We start from the raw sequence: 15,534 nt of genomic DNA, 5'->3' as shown, positions 1-15,534 counted from the left end.
CGGTTAGCGGGCCGGCTTTGTAATGATTGGTCGACCGCTTAGGCTGGAGCAACACGAGGACGATATCGCAAACGGACATGGTTGCCATGGTTGCTCTTCTGTTTATTCTCCGCTGTGGACGCTCTGGCTCTTTTTCTCCCACCCCGAGGCAAGCGTTTGCTCCTGCTGTAAATCTCTCCGGTAGTCCACCAGCAGATGAAAAACACCCACCTCTCCTCCTCTTCCGTGCGGCAGAGTTTCAGTTCTATTTTTTTTCACCGGTCAACCTGTCCGCTAAAGTTTAAATCTTCCAGACAAAATTAGAAAAGTGCCGGTCAAAGGTCTTCTTTGTTATTTATTGAGCTTTAAAACAAATTGATAACGACTATATATAATAATATAATAATAAAAAACGGACCCTCTCTTTTCCTCCCCCTCTTCTGAGAGCCCAGCAGCTGATCTCTGAGCAGGAGAGGTGGGGAGAGGAGGGGCTATTGCTTCAACGTTATCAGGAAATGATCGTGTAGGGGTAAACACGGAGCCGTTTGCCCCCCCAGAGCATTTCGTTTGCAGATCTACCCACCTAGGGACCCGTTATCGTTATAGTTTTCTGCGTTTCCATGTCGGCCTCGTGTGGCCGAACCGTCTATCTGATAGAGAACTGTAGCAGATACGACCGTTATTGTCCTTGTGTGGCCGGGGCCTTAGACATGTGCTGGAAATGTCCCGCCCCTTTCATGTACAATGTGTTGGAGTGCTAGCCAATCACAAGTGTTAGTAAGTGTGTAGGGTTTTGGCCTTTGCAGACCATTTACATGCACAAAAACCTTTAGAACACACCACAGGAAAGAGAAAAACACAAAAGCAGAATACGGCCCCTTTCAATTATGAGGATGCTGCTTACTTCTGTGATACCGTTCATGCTTTTGTTCTTTAAAACTGTAAATCAAATATCAAATAGATGATTCTGCATTGATGAACGGTCTCTGGTCATTTCCTTTTGAGGGGCAATGGTGAGACATACAGTATTACAGTAGGCTTACTGCAGTTATGTGGGCTGGATGTTGACTCTATTGAGCAGGGATTTGGTTCTAGGCCTTCCTTCTACTGCCAAATACCATTTACCATCCATCCATCCATCCATCCATCTTCTCCCCGCTTATCCGTGGTCGGGTCGCGGAGGTAGCAGTTCCAGCCCCAAACTTTCTTTTCCCTGGCCACATCAACCAGCTCTGACTGGGGCATCCCAATGCGCTCCCAGGCCAGCGAAGAGATTTAATCCCTCCACCTGGTCCTAGGTTTACCCCTTGGTCTCTTCCCAGCTTGACTTGCCTGGAACACCTCCCTAGGGAGGCGCCCAGGTGGCATCCTAACTAGGTGCCCGAACCACCTTAACTGGCTTCTTTCGACGCGAACGAGGAGCGGTTCAACTCTGAGTCCCTCCCGGATGACCGAACTTCTCACCTTATCCCTAAGGGAGACACCAGCCACCCTGCGGAGAAAACCCATCTCGGCCACTTGTACCCGCGATCTCGTTCTTTCGGTCATGACCCATCCTTCATGACCATAGGTGAGGGTCGGAACAAAAATGGCCCGGTAGACAGAGAGCTTTGCATTCTGGCTCAGCTCCCTTTTCGTCACAACGGTGCGGTAAAGCGACTGCAGTACCGCTCCCGCTACTCCGATTCTCCGACCCATCTCACTCTCCATTGTTCCCTCACTCGAGAACAAGACCCCGAGATACTTGAACTCCTTCACTTGGGGTAAGGACTCATTCCCTACTTGGAGTGGACAGTCCATCGGTTTCCTGCTGAAAACCATGGCCTCAGATTTGGAGGTGCTGATCCTCATCCCAGTCGCTTCACACTCGGTTGCGAACCGATCCAGTGAGTGCTGAAGGTCACAGACCGATGAAGCCATCAGAAACCACATCATCTGCAAAAAGCAGTGGTGCAATCCTTAGTCCACCGAACTGCAGACCCCCTCCCCCACCACTACGCCTCGAAATCCGATCCATGTATATTACAAACAGGATTGGTGACAAAGCGCAGCCCTGGCGGAGGCCAACCATCACCTGAAATGGGTCCAACTTACTGCCGAGGACCCGGACACAGCTCTCGCTTTGGGAGTACAGAGATTGGATGGCCCTGAGTAGAGACCCCCTCACCCCATACTCCCACAGCACCTCCCACAGTGACCCCCTGGGAACCCAGTCATACGCCTTCTCCAAGTCTACAAAACACATCCAGGATCCTTGCGAGAGTAAAAAGCTGATCCGTCGTTCCACGAACAGGACGGAATCCGCATTGTTCCTCCTCAATCTGAGGTTGGACAATTGGCCTGACCCTCCTTTCGAGTACCTTAGAGTAAACTTTCCCGGGGAGGCTGAGTAGTGTGATGCCTCTGTAATTGGCACACACCCTCTGATCCCCCTTTTTAAAAAGGGGAACCACCACCCCGGCCTGCCACTCCTTCGGTACTGTTTCCGACTTCCACGCAACGTTGATGAGACGTGTCAACCATGACAGTCCCTCAACACCCGGAGCCTTCCGCATTTCTGGGCGGATCTCATCCACCCCCGGGGCTTTGCCACTGTGAAGTTGTTTGACGACCTCAGTGACCTCCCCCCGGGAGATTGGTGTCGATCCCCCGTCATACTCCAGCTCTGCCTCTAACATAGAGGGCGGAGTTGTCGGGTTCAGGAGTTCCTCAAAGTGCTCCTTCCAATGCCCTAACACTCCATCAGTTGAGGTCAACAACATCCCATCCTTACTGTACACAGCTTGGATGGTTCCCTGCTTCCCCCTCCTGAGGTGCCGGACAGTTTTCCAGAACAACTTTGGTGCCGCCCGAAAGTCCTTTTCCATGTCTTCTCCAAACTTCTCCCACACCCGCTGCTTTTCTTCGGCCACGGCTGAGGCTGCTGCCCTTCGGGCCTGTCGGTACCTTGCAACTGCCTCGGGAGTCCCCCGGGATAACAAATCCCTGAAGGCCTCCTTCTTCAGTCGGACGGCTTCCCTGACCACCGGTGTCCACCAGGAGGTTCGAGGGTTACAGCCCCTTGAGGCACCTAGGACCTTGAGACCAAAGCTCCCCGCCGCGGCTTCGGCAACAGAGGCTTTGAACACCGACCACTCTGGTTCAATGTCCCCAACCTCCACAGGAATGCCCGAAAAGCTCCGCTGGAGGTGTGAGTTGAAAGGCCTCCTGAACTTGGGGCTCCTCCAAACGTTCCCAGTTCACCCGAACTACATATTTGGGCTTACCAGGTCTATCCAGAGGCTTCCCCCGCCACTCGACCCAACTCACCACCAGATGGTGATCAGTTGACAACTCCGCCCCTCTCTTTACCCGAGTGTCCAAAACATACGGCCTCATGTCCGATGATACGATAAAGAAATCAATCATGGACCCTCTGCCTAGGGTGCTCTGGTACCACGTACACTTATGAGCATCCTTATGTTCGAACATGTTGTTTGTTATGGCCAATCCATGACTAGCACAGAAGTCCAGTAACAAACCACCACTCCGGTTCAGATCAGGGGGGGCCGTTCCTCCCAATCACTCCCCTCCAAGTGTCTCCATCATTGCCCACATGTGCGTTGAAGTCTCCCAGCAAGATTAAAGAGTCCCCTTCAGGAGCCCCATACAGGACTCTTTCCAGGGTCTCCAAGAAGGCCGTATACTCTGAACTGCTGTTGGGTGCATAAGCACACACAACAGTCAGAGTTTTCCCCCCCCATAACCCGCAGGCGTTGGGAGGCGACCCTCTCGTCCACTGGGGTAAACTCCAACAACGAAGCACCCAACCGGGGACTTTTGAGTATCCCCACACACGCCTGGCGCCTCACACCTTGAGCAACTCCGGAGAAGAATCCAACCCCTATCCAGAAGTAAGGTTCCAGAGCCGACGCTGTGCATAGAGGTGAGCCCAACCAGATCCAACTGGTAACGCTCCACCTCCCGCACAAGCTCGGACTCCTTGCCCCCCAGAGAGGTGACGTTCCACGTCCCCAAAGCCAGCTTCTGCCACCCTTCTGGCAGCGCACCCGACCCCATCGCTGTTTCCCGTAGGTGGTGGGCCCGCGGGACGGAGAAGCGGAGGTGTTGCCCATGTTGCCTTTTCGGGCTGTGCCCGGCCGTGCTCCGTGGCAAGCCCGGCCACCAGACGCTCGCCGACAAGTCCTCCTTCTGGGCCTGGCTCCAGAAGGGGACCCCGGGCTTCCTCTGGTCCGGGTATCCTCACTTCGTGTGTTGTCTTTCATGAGGTCTTGTGAACCAATCTTAGTCTGGCCCCTTGCCTGAGACCAATTTGCCATGGGAGACCCTACCAGGAACATAAGGTTCCAGACAACACAGCCCCCAGGTTCATCAGGGCACACAAACATCTCTACCACGGTAAGGTGCTGGTTCTTCAGAGAGGCAAATACCATTTACATTACAGATAAATAAAGACTAAAATACATTATTTAAAATATACAGTAAGCCAAAAATTATATTATTTAAATGAGTTAAAATTGAAAATTCATATTTAACTTTAAATGAAAAAAACTTAAGTTACTCCATACACAGTGGCGTTTCTATATGTACAAAAGTGGTGGGGCACAGAAAACTTAGATGTCTTTATAAACTTCTGCAGTGACGTGCAGTGAGGTTCATGGCTGGTGAGGCACTGGCACTGACTCTTCAGGTTTACAAATATAATATTTTGACCTAAATCAAAATATAATATTCTTTTCAAAAGCTTTTTTTGTCTGATGCTTCGATTAATTTTAAACAGACAGTTCAACAAAAGGATACCCAAAAAATGTAATTTTATCATTTAAATATTGAATTGTTCTCTCTTAGTAAGATCCCATTTTCAATCAAATTGCGGTCTTACCTTGACTTGAAGATGAAGTCCATTTGGTTATCCTTCTGGACAAAAATCTCTATTACTTGTTTCTAAAAGTCCTGCTTATCTTCTTGTAGTTTCAAAAGTCTATAATAAATCTAATCGATAGATTTATGATTCGAAAATTATAAAAGTAGGGTAGACATGTGGATATTATCCGGCTGAACAAAACTTGCATATATCTAACAGGTACGTTTCCCACAGATCTTATTTTGAGCTATTTTCTTAAATCCTATGGAGAAATCTCATTACTATTTGTGGAGGGAACCCATGCGCAGCTTACTTCCTGGTTTTGGGACGCGTCTCTCTCCTCCTCTTCACACACCATACTTTTCGCGGCACAAGTACTTACAGCCAATCAAATCTGAATTATGTGAGATGACATATGGTGGGGATGGCAGCTCACAGCCCCTACGGTCATCATTTTTTTGCCACACACATTAAATAGGACAATACTCTGAGCATGCGCAGTGTAGTTCTTACAGTCACCGTTCACTTAGACACTGAGAGGGAGGGCATGATCGGGTTTTTTTAATTTATTTTTTGCATTTTTTTGTAATCATTATTTTTAATACTTTCTGCTGACACTAGGTGGGGCTTTGCATGCCCCTAATGACCAGTCGCCACTGTCCATACATTTTCCGGAACCAATAAATAGATGATAGTTATTGCATTATTGTTGAATAGATAAGGAGAGGTGTTAGAAATCAGCAGCAGAATATTTCTCTGGCAGTTTCTTTTCTACTCGAATGTTGCTGCAACAAGTGAAAAAGTGCACCTCACACTTGTGTGTGGTGTGTATCTGTAGTGTTAAGTCCTGTCTGTGGCCCCCACCCACCCTCATGACACATCCTGCTGTGTGTGAAGCGTTGACTCAGCAGCACCAATTGTGTATGTGTGTGCATGTATGAATATGTTAGTGTGTGTGTGTGTGAGTGACCACAACTGAGTCACCGTGTCTGTGTGTGTGTAACGGCTGCATGGAACAGTTCAGTCATCGAACATGAGCAGCTGACCGCTGTGGAACAAGCTCTGATAGCTTCTCTGATCTAGCACATGTTCAATCTCCACTCCACTACCTAAGCACTACATTTTAAAAGTAGCAAGAAGGCTAATCACACAGTAAAAATAAATATGAAAAATGTATAGAAATCTACTATTTTGATGCATCTGAATCAATCAAAATAGTAAGGAATGCTTGACTTTCATATGCTTGAATAAATGTCCTTAAAATAATATTCTGCTTCAATCAGTAATACCATCGTGTTCAATAGTGAGGTTTCCAGGTTTGAACATTGTCCCAGCACTAAGGGACTCTTTTGGTGTTAAGATCAATAAGAGGATGCAACATATACATATGATGGTTGCAGTTTATGAGCATTGGCTTTTTACTTTTGACGGCGCTCTGCTAGCAGTTCCCCTGCTCCGTGCTAATCTAGGGTAAGACATATACGATACTGGATGCATCCATGTGATCCTGGTGTGATGTTGTTTCCCGTTGTTTACCGTTTTATTTTTTAAATGTATTATGTCCTTGTGTCTTGTCTGGTTTTACTTCCTGTCTTAGTCTTCCCACCTGTGTGATTGTGTTCACTGCTGCCCTTGTGTTGGTACCTGCCCTCCCCAGCTGTGTCTGACTGTGATTAGTCTTGTGTGTATGTGGGTGTTTCTCAATGTCGAGTAAAGCTGCTCCAGAGCCACTATTTCAAGCATACTACGTCATTGAGTGCCGCCGAAGGACACCATGAGGGTGTTTCTCAATGTCAAGTACGCTTGCTTGCTAGCACATGTCTTCTGAGTCACTTCCTTCAGAAGCGAGGCAAGAATACTTCCTGGCATTCGGAAAACGAAGAGTGGAACAGGCTAGCAAGTGTGCAGGTGTGCGTCATATGAGAGGCCCCGGCGCCTTACATTTTCCGCCAGATTTGGGGAAATTGGTCCGTGCGCAAAGCATTGTGGGGATTTTAAGACCGCGGAGTCTACACATGTGCAGCATCGAAATTTCTCGCTACGAAGTACGCCGGGCTCGGTAGAATTCCAAGTATGCTGTACATTGGAACAGGCCTTCGGCGGGACTCGATGACGTCGTAGTAGGCTTGAAATAGAGGCTCTGGAGCAGCCTTCCTCGGCATTGAGAAACACCCCCGGTCTCCCCTTGTGTTCTCTGTCAGATCGTTGTCTGATGTTCCTGTCTGGTTCCCAGAGGTCCTGCCTGTATTCCTGCTCTCGTTTCTAGTGTCCTCTGGTCTGTACCATAGACTGTATATAAAAAGGTCTGTACACATTTAATCTTTCTTTATTTTCACAGTTTTGTTTCACCTTGTCTAGTCCCCATGTTATTGTCATTAGCTTTTCTTAAAGGTGGGGTATGTAATTTTGGAGAAACCAGCTCGAGTGCGCTAGAATTCGAAAATACACAGCCGGAAAAAAATCTGCCACTTCCTTAAAGAGCCCCTCCTCCAACACACACGAAGGCACACATGACCAATGAGGTACGAGATAAGTTTGTGCACAGATGGAAGGTTGACAGGCAGGTAGGCCATCAAGTTATTGTAGCCGGGCCGGCTCAGATGATTGGTCGTGCTTTTTACAGTACTACGGCTTCCACAGATGAATTTTTTTTTTAATGGATTTTTTTCAAAGCACTTAAGATATTCATTGCTATCGGGATGTTAAGAGCATTCCATGGAATATAACAAAAAGTGTATCTCGAGCCGGTTTCTCAAACTTACCTACCCTACCCTTAATTAAAAGCTTTATTTTTGTGATCTATTACCATCTCCTGCTTTTTAATGTGTTTAGGTCCAACCTTGTCAAGTCATGAAACGTATCTTTTCCTCTGAGTCAATTTAAGAGGATTTCCTAAAACATTTCACTGTTCCTTCTATTACCTAATTAGTCAGCAGGATTTCGATCAATTCTCCAAAATATCTTCTAGTTTTAAGAATCTTGTGATTGCAATGTAATCATATAGTCCCATACCTTTGGAAAGTCATCTAAGGACATGTAATGCACCTGAAGCCCTGATGTGGCATTATACTTCCGTACGTTTTAATAGGTGAAAACACAAAGTGCATGACAGGGAAACCTTTCATCCATACCCGGAGTCACAGGACACATCACCGCTGCTTTAACTCGGTTCACTTTAAAGAATCTGGCTAAGGGTTTAACTCACGATGTACAACAGTTGACTTTGTGTCCATCATAAGTGAAATGGAATTAAACGAGCTAGGAATCTTCAATGTGTATGAAGAAATACTAATGTCCAAACTGTTTTAAACATTTGTATAATGCCTCAACACCTTTTTAATATGTCAAAAAAAAAATGGTATTACATTTTTAGCCATGGTTGTGAACCTATTTTTTTTTTTTTTTTTGCTTTTGCTGTAACAGCTGTGAGACTAATACAGGAATTCTAAATCTGATACATATTCCTGCTTTTCTCATTGTATAATTGTTCTTTTCTTATACCACCTTCTGCTTTTCCACAATACACCCCTGTTCTACACCAACACCACCTCTGTACTGCCTTTGGTTTTATAGCACTTAGAGCACATGTGTCAAACTCAAGGCCCGGGGGCCAAATCAGGCCCTTGGTGGATTTAATTTCGGCCCGCAGGATCATTTCTAATTAATATTAGATCTGGCCCGCTGGTATATTGCACGCACACCTTCACTCAACCCTGAGGATTACCTCAGCTCAGAGCCTGACTCCAAACATTGATGACCTTGCACCCAAGATGAGATGCCAAGTATCTGGCTTGAACTAGCATCACAGCAGCAACCTGAGGTTCAATGGATGTTTCCTTCTGCACTTGCTTTCTTGAGACAAAAGGGCATGTTTGCTTTTCTCTTTGAGCCTGGGAAATAGTTTTTTTGAAGCTGTTGTTGGCCTGTGGAAAAATGTAATCGTAAGAATTGACTCTGGAAAAGCTGCAGATAGAGCCATAAGAAATGAATTCAACTGATTATTTAATATTTAATGTTGTTTTTATGGGCAATAATTTAAGCCTTGTTAGTTCCAGGTTTAATATGTGCAATAAGTTCATTTCAATATGTTTTGCAATAAACATTGAACCAGTCCGGCCCTCGACTAGTACCCATTTTTGTATTTTGGCCCACTGTGTATTTGAGTTTGACACCCCTGACTTAGAGTAATTGATTCCATTCTGACATAAGAACTGAATTAACTGGTTTGACACCTGATGGGTGACGCACTACAAGAAGGAAGCCAAATCGCATATCTCAGTATCCAGATCTAACAAACACTCCAGTGATGCACTTTATTATGTATTTGGTTAGAGCGGGACTGTGAGTTGGACAAAACATCAGAGACTGACATTAGAAGACATGACCCTCTGATTGGGAAATTGTGATTAGTATTATAATTGTATTGCATTTGACAGAATATAAGTAATATATTAATCTTTAACAGTTTAACACAGAAGTTGTGCTGTTAATATATACTACAACTAACGAGTGATTTGCCAATTTATTAGGTGCTGCGAATGTAGGGCTGAACAATTAAGAAACATTTCGATTTTCTTTACTTATATTGCAAACATGATATTACAGGGAATTATAATTTTTGACTTTTTTATTTTATTTTCCTTTAAAGTTATATTAAAGTTAATATTGTGGATTCTTTTTTTTCTTCTCCAGGTGTCTGTTAACAATGTTTTCATACATCTGTAGGATAACAGAACATCCCTGCAGCATGACAATATTTTTGTTTTAAAATGGTATGGGGACAAATGTTGCCAATAAATTATTTTTTGATAAAATGTAGATATTTGATTTAGCCTTAACCGTAGGGCTCAGTTCATGAAGTCATGCAGACATGGGCTAGAGGTTTGCTGGTCCAAACAATACATCATAAGTGTGGTGAAACTGACTTTAAGTGTTTAAGGAAGGATTGTGGGGGTTAGGCAGGGTGGGTTGAGTATATCAGAAAGCACTTTCACACACACAACTGTTTCTAGCATTTGCAAAGAATGGTGTGAAAAACAAAAAGCATCCGGTGAGAATCAGAGGAGAATGGCCACACAGGTTGCAATAAAATAACAGGCGTTGCAATGGTACTATGGGGGGCAGTTTCTCTGAACACACAACACGTGGTGGAGGTGGGGTCTCATCAACTGAGGGACAGGAAACTGCAGCTTGAGAGGGGACAGGCTTGATAAACTGATAGTAGAAAGAAGTTACAATTAGCTCTGTTGCCAAAAAATACCACTCACACGTGAATGCATCAGTAAATGATAAAAATCCAATATGAAAACAGAGCAGGGCACAGGAGCTTTTTAATGGGCAAGTCACAACTCTGCCCAAAGGACCTAAGGGGCCCCAAAGGCTGCAGACTCACAGTGACCCTGGTTTATGGTCTTCCGATAAGTTGATGTTGTGAGACTCTTGAGTTTAATCAAAATAAAATATAAATCTTAGGCATTTACAATATTCAAAAAAAATCTAAACAAAAGAGGCAAAAACTCATAAGAATAAACAGCTAGGATCGTCTTTTTTAACTTAATGGTTAAAAAGTAAGTCTCGACAGTGTCTTCTTCCATACAGGTTGCCCATATCTGTGTCTCTTAAAAGGCTGGCGCTGTGGGAAATGTAGTCTGTGGGCTACAGAGGTCACGATTAGGTGAAAATATTTGGCCTTTTTTACAAAAAACAAAAGACTGGTTCTAACAACCAGGAGAGCCCAGTATCAAACCAAATAGTTTTTTTTATGATTATGGCCCATAGGTCATTTGTACTTCAGGGCCCCTACTATAGTTGGGTTAGAACTTGATGCTAAAGCTATTCATAATACGTTTTTCTTTTTTTCTTTAGTATATTTTTTACTTTTAGTTGAGGAACGTTTTGAATGACTTTTGTTCGTAATGGAGGACTTGACATTGTTGTGCTGCTATTTGTATAGACTTTTGTCCTGAATAACAACCAGAGAAAGGGTCAGCGACCTGAGACAGCGGGCTGAAGCTCCACTCACCTGGGGCCCTATCGACACTGCACGACTGCCCGGCGGCACTGTACGACATCCGCCTGCTGCCCGGGGAACCTCGGTCCTCTGTGCCCGACGAGGAGCCATAATCCCCGGACGCTCCGTTCATACTACCGGTCAGCAGACTGGCCGTTTCCATCCGGGACATCTACAAATTGTTCAGTGTCCGATCCTGCGCTATGAAAGTGAAAGTAGGACTGGGACAGGAGACATTCAGATTGTACTCAGTCTGCACCCTCAGCGGCAGGCAGAGTCACATAGCTTCACCCAGACAGCCTGAAGCAGCAGTAGGGGAATGTGCTTTTAGGAAGTCAGCTCTCTGCCCTGCTCCCCACCCCGCCTCCTGTCCTCAAGTATCACTTACACCGCCTTAAAAACTCAAACTCCATCTACAGTACAGTGCACGTGCTGCAGGGACGCGGGGATTTATTTGAGCAGAATAGTAGTGTGAGACTGACCGTTGAGCGGAGGCAGAGAAAGAACGTCCAAAAATATAACCCGACGTGGGCATTTATTAAAACAATATGCACAAAGTTCACACAGCCTCAATCCGGCTGCTGTTCACGCGAGCCCAGCCTGCAGCCACCAGGATCTCACACACCCTCTACCACTCTACAAGAAACAGCACTTAAATACACAGACACTAACAAGACACAGGTGAGGGGGAAGGAGACAACGACAACCCAGGGCCCCAGGTGCACACAATCATCAGCCACAAACATTCAACATAATAGGCTTGTTTGAGACGCGTTGCGGCTCGCCTCGAAAGTAGACGAGAATAGCCGATCGCAGCCGGGGGAGGTCTCAAAAAGCTCGCCTGAAGTCGGGCAGCTCCGAGTCGGCTTCTTCTTCTTCTTCTTCTTCTTCTTCTTCTTCTTCTTCGCCTTCTTCTTCGCCTTCTTCTTCTTCTTCTCTCGGTTTTTTGGCGGATTGCTAACAACTTTAAGGTGCATACTGCCACCTCCGGAGTCGGCTTGACTCGGTTTGCATTTATAAAGAATACACACATGTGTTTAATCGTTAATATCAGATATGTACTAAGTAAACACATTTGTTCCTCCTCAAGATTAGATTCAACTTTATTGTTATTGCACATATTACAGGTACTGAGACAACGAAATGCAGTTTAGCTTCCAACCAGGAGTGCAACAAGCAGTAAAGTGAAAAGTAATGTACACAATCTACAGAATAAAATATAGAATTAATTGAATGATGAATAAACAGTGAGGGGTAGGAATATACACAGCAGACTGTGAGCAGTATGAACAGTGTGTATGAATATGCTAAGATGTATAAATTATGAAAACGGTAAGCAGTGCAAGTATAGTATACAATATATAGATATTAATTTCATGATGATAAACATTGTGGAACAATGATGAAAAATGTTAATGGAGGGGGCGACGTAAAACTGACACGAAACAACAACAAACTTTTGCCGAGCCAATTGGAGATTTTCATCAGCAGCACGGGGTAAAAACCACCAATGAGCGTTCAGCTCGAGATACCAGCGAGTCGTTTCCCATTAAGCATTTCGCTTCCGCAGCCCGTGGAGAGGAACTGCGCCGCCTCGCCGAGCCTCGCTCTCAAGGCTGAGGGCGTCTTTGTTCCGCGAGATTTCAACGTCTCATGTGAGCGAGCCTCCAGAGCAAGTCGGACAAAATGACTAACCATCATGCAACGCACTAGCAAGACGTTGATCGAAATTGCGCAGGTCTGCGCAGGTCTCGCTTGTCTCAAACAAGCCTATTATTTGCACCCTGATTACTCTCAACCGCTGTCATCCTTATCCCAGCATCCAGATGACATCTCAATAAATACGGCTTAATCAGTTAAAAGAAAACTACTTCAATAATTAGTATAAATTATGTACAAATACGCCATGTTAACTGTACTGTGCAATCACGCTAATAAAGTGCCATATCACCCGGCCCAAAGCCGTCAGTCCATAGTGACGAAGTCGTCACAAGTAGGTAGAAGAACTGTATGGAATGCCATTTAAGCACAAATAACCAATAAAAAATTATTATTATTTTATTATATTGATTGAGAAAAAAGATTATTAATTTAACGCTTTTAGAAAGGAAGATATGGTCATTTGTTCTGGGAATGTCATTTTCGAGCCTGAGACCTGGAAAATAGGCTTGGGGCTTAACAGGTTAAGAACTTATGGTACAAATGACTTGTATTGCAAATAAAGCAGAAAAAAAACATGCATTATTTTACTCTTGTACAGCGATTACCAGTGGCGTTTTCTCCTGGAGGCCAAGGGAAGCCAGGCTTCCCCTGTTTTTTCGGATTGTAGTTATCATTTTAATAAATAAATAAAAACACTTCGTTTAGTTTAGTGAAATTCTTTGTTGTGTGTCTCTCCCCCATTCTCATTGAGTATTTTACAAAGAGTGAAACAGCGCCCCTCTAGATGTTATGGTGAAACAGTAGATTGCACTCTCTGTTGCGAGAGGAGGCTAGCCGAAATGTACTTCCCTTGGTGAAAAAACATTGAGGGATTGACCAATCAGATGAGGCTCATGTCATGCCCCTGCCAACCTGTGATTGGTCAGGGCCATGCCAAGGGAAGCCAGAGGCAGCTGGCTTCCCTTGCCTCACAATCCAATCAAATCGCATCAACTTAGTGGTGCAGTGACGCGTCCCAAAAAACGGAAGTATAGCTGCGCTCGGTTTCCCTCGACAAAATAGCAATGGGATTTATCCATAGGATTTTGGAAAATAGCTCGAAAAAAGGTCAGTGGGAAACGAACCTGTTAGGTAAATGCACATTTTGTTCAGTCGGATAATATCCACATGTCTACCCTACTTTTATAATTTTCAAATCATAAATCTAATCGATAGAAGATAGATAGCGTCACTGCACCACTCTCACCGCCGTTAGAAAGTAGCAAGCAACTGAAGCAAGTGCAATTATGGAGGGTGGAGATTTGGAGTATTTAATCAAAAGTAATTGTACTAAACTTCCGCTGCAGCAGCAACAACAAATACAATCTGATGAAAGGCCAATGCCCAAACTGGAGCTGTGTACAGCGAGGTACAAAGGAGCGAACCGGACGTAAAACGTTAAAGGTCTCATGATTTAGTTTGTGAATGAATGCTTATTAGAGTTTCAGCTGGAGAGTGCGTGCGGACCTGTCGGTCAGATAACAGGCGTGTGTAAATCCTGCATCTGTATGATACAAATGTGTGTAAAATGATACCGGGCGCTGTAATCACTCATTTGGTTACGTTATTACATTGACCACCACACCCCCCCCCCCCCCCCCCCCACCCCAAAAGAAAGGACGTATTATTGGCTTCCCCTAATTTCTTCCCCACGCCGTAAAGGCACTATTAATTGCGCACTCAAAAATTAATAGCTGCTGATTTGACCAAGCGAACACGAGAGACGGCGGAGTTGACCGCAGTTATGCAACAGCAACCGAAGCTAAACTGACTATCTTGACTACTTGTTGCTATCCTATTGTGGCAAACGCCGTTTTCTACAGGCATATTTTACCTTTTCATTATGATTGTACTTGTGATAGTCCGACAGCACAACCTGTGCAGCCCATGTATTGATTCCATCTGATAGCTGCTATAATACAAAACAACAGTTCTGCCTGCTCTCCACAATGATCAATGACAGTGAACGGATGGTCAAAGTAAGGTACAAATAAACAGAATCACACGAAGCCTGGTTGGTGTTGCCTCACTTTATAAAGTGTGTTATTTTTTTATAAGTGTGTGGTTGCGTTCTAGTCACTTAGCGCTACTGCTTGTTACAACTTTCATTTTCCGTACTCGCCATACACTGTTATCATGGCTCAGGTTAATCTCGCCCCCTTCCGACGTGAGCGTGGCTCTTGGTTCTTGCCGGGCAGCCAAGTGGGGTCAGCTAAGGACCGGTTTTCGGTGTTTAGAGCCGGCTCCGCTGCGGCTGAAACAGGAAGAACCAGAGCTAAATCAGGCTGTAGCCCGGAACTGGCTCTGGACTCAGAACCAGAGAAGAACCAGTTAAGCATCAGAAAAGCACAAGAACGGTTCTTGAACTGGAACCGGTTTGGTTTATTGGCAGTTTGCAAACCACTTAGGAGTACTGGAGTGTGAAACAAGAGCTATTGAGTCAGCGTTGTGGTGCTGTTGCTTTGGTCTGGATCTGTGAGCTAACCACGCCCCGTTAATTTGCATATAAGAATTTCAGTCCAAAGTTCAGACAAATAAATGTGTCATTATGAAATAAAAGTCCCATGAAATAAATAAATGTGTCATTATGAAATAAAAGTCCCATGAAATAAATAAATGTGTATTTAAATGTACATGTATACTCATTTATTTATTTCAGGATTTATTTCATAGGCATATTTATATATATATATTATATATTTATAAAACGGACAAGTCAAATCAAGAAATCTGATTGGTTCTTAGCCGTGATATACTGAGCGTATACCACGGGTAGAATTGTAAATTACTTTTCACAACAAGTCAGTATCCCTCCGCGTCTGAGAAAAACAGTATACCATTGGGCTGAAAGCTTTTCATACTGGAACAAGAAAGCAGCGGAGAAGCAACGGGGCAGAAGCCCTCCTTTTTGACGCAGCGGTCCAGACATAGACATCAAACGCCAAAACATATTCAGTGTGCAGTTCCTTTGGCATTAGGG

At 44.7% G+C, this 15,534-nt stretch overlaps 1 protein-coding gene across 1 annotated transcript in view; it reads right to left on the bottom strand.

The window, feature by feature from the left end:
- tpcn2 (two pore segment channel 2) overlaps positions 1 to 11,711 on the bottom strand; it is a 43,697-nt gene extending 31,986 nt beyond the window's left edge. The window contains exon 1 of the mRNA XM_079666901.1: positions 10,866 to 11,711. Coding sequence (XP_079523027.1) covers positions 10,866 to 11,025 — 160 coding nt within the window. The 5' untranslated portion in view covers positions 11,026 to 11,711. The remainder of the gene's footprint in view (positions 1 to 10,865) is intronic.
- Positions 11,712 to 15,534: the final 3,823 nt, after the last annotated feature.

The sequence above is a fragment of the Notothenia rossii genome, assembly GCF_949606895.1.
Source record: "Notothenia rossii genome assembly, chromosome: 2".
Lineage (NCBI taxonomy): Eukaryota > Metazoa > Chordata > Actinopteri > Perciformes > Nototheniidae > Notothenia > Notothenia rossii.
This window is presented reverse-complemented; position numbering and strand designations above follow the sequence as displayed.